Below are 6,837 nucleotides of genomic sequence, written 5' to 3'. Positions count from 1 at the left end.
TTAGATCTCTGAAATTTTGGGAGCTCTCCACTTGAGCCTCCTCAAACAGCAATGTTAACCCAAAAGGTGTGCCACAACTCTGTTACATTTTTCTTTCTAAATCTGTACCCTCGAGTAGTTAAAATCCGGTCTCTGAAAATTAATATGTACTATGTACAGTAGTTATTGATAAACATTCACACATGAGCGTGTCCACCACTGGTCACTGGATAAGTGAAAAGACAAGATGCAAGAGGAGATGAGATTAAAGAAGATAGAACAAGAGCAAAGCCTGGAACTTATGGGAACTAACATCCACGGAGATGCAAAGGACCTAGAATGGATCTGAGCTAACGTCCTATGAAGTTTACCTGCGGTGGATCTGGACAGGGGTCGCTGGTGGAGGAAGAAGAAAGGCGGGGCGACTCCAGAACTGCAGTTGCCTCCTCGCCATCTCCTAGGCGGGCGGTGGCTCCTTGGCTGCAGACGGGGCAGCAGCTCCTCGGCAGTGGATGACGGGCCAACACACAGGACCATACGACGGGCCAAGGGATGGGATGCTGGGGTGGGGGAGGCGGCGACGCAAGCAAATCTGCGGGCAGGTCGGGGGCGGCGGCGGCGGCGATTTAGGTTTAATGTGTGTGTTGTGCGAGAGAGGTGGGAGTGGACGGGGGGAAGAGGGGGCTAGGAGACTTACAGAATTATTATATGTTTGGGCTTTCGCACTTTCACGCGCTGCTTGCCGCTCGATACTTTGGGCTTATGCCGCGCTGGTCAAAATAAGTGGGTGAGGATAAAACAAATGCCGACACTTTTCTTGTGGCTAAGCTTCGGCGACACATAATCCAACGGTAGTCAAACATACGCCGACACATAGTATGTTGATGGACTGTTAAACATTAGCGACAGATAAAACATCGAAAATGTTGAGCAATACTAATACTTTTTGTGTCGGCGTTGCTTTGGACAGATAATGTGTCGGAAATGCACAGCTTTGCCAACAGATGCATGTCGCCATTGTGGTGTCGTGGTGTAGTGCATCTCGACGTTCTCATCCTCCTCCTCTGGCTCCGGGAGGGGAGGCGCGAGATCAGCACAAAACTCATCGAGCACCCGGACTCCCAAAGCATCAATCTCAGAATCATTCATGGGTTTTACGGCGGCTAAGTTACGAATCAATTCTAGGGCCCTCGCGGCTTCCAGATCAAGCAAATCATTTATAGAATTAGAAACTTCACTCTCATTACTACCTAGTGAAATTCCTATTTGGTTTGCATTATCAACAATCTCATCATTCGAAAAATGCAAGATAGTATTCGAAGTATTCACCGACATACCAGTAGTGACCTGGACACGTCACGAAGCTTGGCCGCCCTCACGGCGCAGCGCTGCTGCATGTCGTCCACCTCCGGACGGCCCTGAAGCCGACAGCTCAACCGTCGACCCTCAGACTCCTGGTCCGGAATCCCGCCGAACTGAATAACCTCCTCCCGCGTGAAGTTGCCCGGGGAGTGACCGACTGTCACCCTCCGAACACTCAATCGGTCCCCATGACCGGGAGAGGGCGCCGAGTCAAATGATGGGGAAGCAAGGGCCACCTGCCCCCGCTCCCCCTCCACCCCGGACCGCAGGCCGGGAGTGCTCACCGGCGCCAAGGGTGGGGCGATCCCCCTAGGCGCAGAAGGTGAAGAGGGCCTCGAGGCCACCTGCCCCGAGCCCCCTCCAACGACTGGACCTGCCACCTGCAGTACCAGCCCAGCGAAAGGTGAAGAGGGCGCCGAGGCCACCTGCCCCGGCCCCCCTCCCGAAGGTAACTCCTCCCTCCCGGTAGCCCCGACCGGAGCAAGAGGAGAAGGGGGCGCCGAGGCCACCTGCCTCGAACCCCCAGCCAAGCTCGGAACCACCACCTGCAGCTCAGCCGACACAACAATATTCGAGGGAGGCGAGAACACAATCTCCGGACCCCCCCTCCGCGCCAGAACCCTCCACGCCTGGGCCCTCAAAGTCCAACACAGGTAAAGAGTGCTCAAACTCCTCCAGAGATTCCACCCGCTCGCTCCATAGTCTCGGAGGCGCAGTAGCAGGCTCAATGGATCCAAATCTCAGAGTGGTCGACGGCACAGAAGAGGGCGGCGCCGTCCCACCTCCGGTCGTCTGAGCAACTGACCCCGGTCCCTCGGCCAACTCTTGTCCAGGATCAGCGGCCCGGAGTCTCCTTGCCTCCCGTGCCATCATCGCCCTCGTGCATATCAACACCAGTGGCAGCAGGTGCCTCAGCAAACAGGCTGTCATCCTCAAACTCAATCTGAAGGTTATACACCAGGTAAATCATCTGGGTTTCTTCCAAGGGAAGGCTCTTGACGGCGCAGAATCAGATAAATCATCTGGTTTCCCTTCTGAAAAGAGCTACAGCCAACGAAGTCGTCCAGTTCAAAAATCAACGGTCGAGATGCACTGGTGAACCGTCACCCGCTCAAGTGAAGCAGGTGATGTAGCCCGTGTCAGATCTCTATCCGACGGCTATGATTTAGTTGCCCCTTTAGGCGCCAACTGATGTACCTTCACCCAAGAGATGCTCTGAGCGTGATGATTTAGCTAGGAAATCTGCAACCCTACTCTGTTTTCTATCTTTTTCATGATATTCAGCTCCCACACTTCAACGAATAGATCCTTCAACTCTATAACGAGCTAGCCTAGACGTGATTTGTTTTGGCTCGGATTATTCAGTACCTTTATCAGATTTGAGCAGTCCGTTTGGAGGACAAACGACCCTGCTACATACGTGCGTGCCGCAAGCACTCCTTCCATGGCAGCCAGTAGCTCTGCTTCAAGAGCATCTCCACACCTAGCTATGTATTTACAGGCTGCAAGGCCAAGGTGGCCAGCCTAGTCGCGGATAACCACCCCTGCATCTTTCTCCATTGCACAGAAAAGCTCCATCCACCGATAACGCCAAGGTCCCCTCCACCGATGGCCGCCATGGGGCATGGGTGGTATCACCTTATGCACTGACCGGTTGTATACTCCATCAACTACTCATTTCCCCTTCACAGGGTCATGGCCGTCCTTGCACTGAATTAGACAAAGAGCTCATGTAACTAGACGGAAAAAAAATCTTTGTTCCCTCTATCAATGCAATGATATGCTTTAAAGCATATTTGCGAAAATAAATCTTTGTTATTATTGTCATTTGTGGAACTGGTTTATCATGCAATTGATCATTCCTTAGCTGCCAAATCCTCCAGATTATCGTAATCACGTTCCTCCGTTCCTTCTCATTAGTGAATGAATACCAAAAAATTAAGAGTATGGGGATTCATCTATAATTCTGTGGGGCTCTTTGCGAGTGGCGGTGTCGAGCCAAAGCATTAGAGGCAAGTCAAACAAATTTGTTCATGCTTGCTGTACTGGTTGGTTGTTTATATTTTTTACACAAAGATCTAACATGTCTCCCAAGTTTCCTGTAAGAAATACTCCCTGTCCAATATACAACTGTGAGTGCTGCTTTACATGAATATGGTTGTCAAAATTTAGAAAAAAATATGCAATGCTCTTGTGTGTTTCTGAATTTCTGAGTAAATCTGGTAACGTGCGCGGACCAATACCGCAGGGTTGTGTAAATTCATGAAATACCCTCAAGCAAAATAAGCAAGCCAAGGAAGCTACTTCATGCTATAAAGACATTAGCAGGCCAAATTTGAGCAATGCAGTAGCAAATGCTTTGATTCTTGATAACAGAGTGCTCGTAGCAAATACTTCGAACAACATTAACCCGCGCTCTTTGGCCACGTCTGCGTTTTCACTGGCACCACAGGGCGAGACAGAAAGGCACATGACGTACATTTCGACCATACTGATTGTAGCCTGCAGGTAGCAAATACTTCTGACATACTAGCACACACTCTTACGCAGGTTTCCGCACGGCTGGACAATTTGCAAACAGAAAGAATCTGAAGCATACTGGGAGGAGAGTCTTGGTAGCACTCGCTAGTCAGGCACGGAGGCGGAGCACCAGGTGAATCATGTCCTGGTGCTTGATGCCATACTCCCCCAGGGTGCGAAAGTCTTCCATCTGTTTCCGAGCAAAGATAAGCCTATGCTGGTCCACAGGAATGCCCTCCTCAACTTGGATCTTAGCCTTGACACTGTCGACTATTTCCAAGTTATCGACCTCAAGAGCGAAGATCTTGGTTGTCAACGTTTTAAATAGGACTAGCATCTTCCTTCTCTGGGGCCGCAAATCGAAGTGAAGGGTGCATTCATCCTCAGAGGCATTGCTGATCCTAAATCTTTGCCTTGACAACGTAGACGGTGTCCTCTGGATCGACCTTGACGGTGATCGTCTTGCCTCCGAGGGTCTTGATGAAGATCTGCATCTGTTGAATGAGCACACCAAACATCAGCAATTTCGATGGAGGGATAGTAGGACCATGGGGAAAACAGTTATGGACGGATAGTAACCCGGCGGCGGCGCTAGGGTTAGCCCTCCCGGCCGCTCGGGGGAGGGGAGAGGGGTGCCCGCAAAGCTACCAGTTGATAATTTTCCGTTTTCTTAAGCGCCACTTACTGTACCTTCACCTCTCATTTTCATCTCTTCTTTTTAGTATACCAACTCTTGGACTGTAATAGCTATAAAGCCAGGGATGCCCAACCGAGAGAGGTGTCGAGTTGTAAACTTGTAATACGGATAAACCCTAGTCCCACTGGAGTGGGCTGGGCTCTGCTTTCCTCTTCACTTAATACAACCACTAGGGACCCCCCCCCCCTCTGAATTCGGGGCTAAATCTCTGAACATCACCAAATTTTAATCACCTCTGAACCCAAGTTTAGATCTAGCTAATTTTAAGATCTGGAAATTCTCTACAGCAAATAAACGAGAAAGTGACACGCTCTAGACATTATAATTTCTGTGGTGGGTTTAACTATTTGTCAGTTGGAGGTTGACCACGTGATCAACAACTATACATATGCAGGTACAGTCTGCCAAAAGATAGTTTGATGGTCACAAAAAAGGATGCACCAGCTATAAAATAGTCTCAAGACACTCTCAAGCAAGCTACATTAACATGTTTTACCAATGCCGACTTCTCATGTCCTAATGCACACATACTGTACTCAGTTATAGAAATGTTGAATGTTTTTTAGTTTTTTATACTTTTAGTTATAGAAATGTTAGATGAATGTTAGATATATAAATGTTAGATGAATGTTTTTTTATACTTTTAGTTAGATAAATGTTAGATATAAAAAAGTTGAGGAATTTTGACATTTGATCCAATTAATGTATAGCAATTAGTATATGTATTGTAGATGAACGGTGGAATTTGCATAGATATTCTGTTTTTCTGTTTTTTATACTTATAGAAAAAAGTTGCATAGAAAAAAGTTGACCATGTATTAATAATATTTTAATGTTAATATATATCTTAATGTTGATTGACATGCCATGTTAGTACTTACTCAAATAAAATGCATATTTGGGTGTATGCCTACCATGTGTTATGTCATTGGTATAGTTTGTACCTTATGTTCATACATATAAGGTTAGACTTTTCTATTGAGTAAATTGTTCTCTATCAATACTATATGTCATACATATACTCCCAGATGCTTTCTATGTGTACTACAAGAAGCCCATTATGTGTACTGGGTTTGAATGGAGTTGTCTCAGCCTTCCTCCAAATCAACCAAAGGCGGATCAGGATCTTACACCAAATCAACCCCAAAGAAGATTAGCAACCTTATCTTTCTTTTTTTGTCGAGTTTGGATATGGGGTGGATGGGATTCAAAATACTATTTCATCATCAATGCCTTTAAATAACCCACGCGCTCCACAAGCACACACAACTCTCATAGCATTCTGATTCTGACATCGAAAACACATTGGTCTACCCCATCTGCTCCTCGACTTTTTCAGTATGCACTTCCTCAGGCCTGGCAGTGACCTGCAGACAAAAGCAAAACGAGTCAGAATTTATACTATAGGTACAAGAATGAACACTACAAGGGAAAAACCTTATACACAGAATGTTACCAGTAGCGCTGTACAAAATCAAACGCTACTGCTACTTAGTAGCAGCGCGCGTAAATAAACCGCGCTACTGCTATGACTTTAGCAGTAGCGCGTACAAGCGAAAAGCGCTGCTGCTATGTTTGAACTGGGCGCACATGGCTAGTCCAACCTAGCAGTAGCGCCCTTCCAAGGGACGCACTACTGCTAAAGTACTTAGTAGCAGCGTTTTTCCTCAAAACTCGCTACTGCTAAGTATCACCGCAACTAATTAAGTTTAGTCCCATACTGCTAAGCGAACAAGGTGTTTACCACCTTAAATATGTTAATTCTCAACCTATCTCGAGCACTTGGTCTTCATTGAACTATATATGTATGATTTGTGGCTGCAATATGAATCCTCGCCTGTACTTATAGAGGTACAGTGAGGATTCATGTTGACTATTTAGATTCTACACAAAAAGATCAATGATGACCAATGTATATTTTTGATGTTTTTACATTGCTTAGACTTAGAGCGTTTTTTAGGACAAAGCGTTACTGATATTGGGATAAACAAAAGAAATAACTGCTTCCATTACCAGTAGCGTTTTTCAAAAAAACGCGCTATAGATAAGTTAGCTATAGCGTGTTTTCCTTATGAGCGCTACTGCTAGTTCGACTTAACCACCCCCCGGCTCAAAATTTCGCTAAGTCATCCTTTCACCCCCCGGCCTATTCCCCTACTCCTGTCGCCGCCGCCCGAGCCCGAGCTTGCCCTCATCGCCGCTGCCCGAGCCCGCCCTCAACCTCACCGCCGCCGCCCGCCGCCGCTCTCGACCACACTATCACCGCCCTCGACCTCACC

At 47.2% G+C, this 6,837-nt stretch overlaps 1 protein-coding gene across 1 annotated transcript in view; it reads right to left on the bottom strand.

Moving 5' to 3' along the window:
• Window positions 1-4,262: 4,262 nt before the first annotated feature.
• The window catches only part of LOC119335817 (polyubiquitin-like), a 44,773-nt gene continuing 42,198 nt past the window's right edge, over window positions 4,263-6,837 (bottom strand). The window contains exon 3 of the mRNA XM_037607891.1: window positions 4,263-4,355. Coding sequence (XP_037463788.1) covers window positions 4,263-4,355 — 93 coding nt within the window. The remainder of the gene's footprint in view (window positions 4,356-6,837) is intronic.

This window comes from Triticum dicoccoides, chromosome 7B (genome assembly GCF_002162155.2).
Source record: "Triticum dicoccoides isolate Atlit2015 ecotype Zavitan chromosome 7B, WEW_v2.0, whole genome shotgun sequence".
Classification (NCBI taxonomy): Eukaryota; Viridiplantae; Streptophyta; class Magnoliopsida; order Poales; family Poaceae; genus Triticum; species Triticum dicoccoides.
This window is presented reverse-complemented; position numbering and strand designations above follow the sequence as displayed.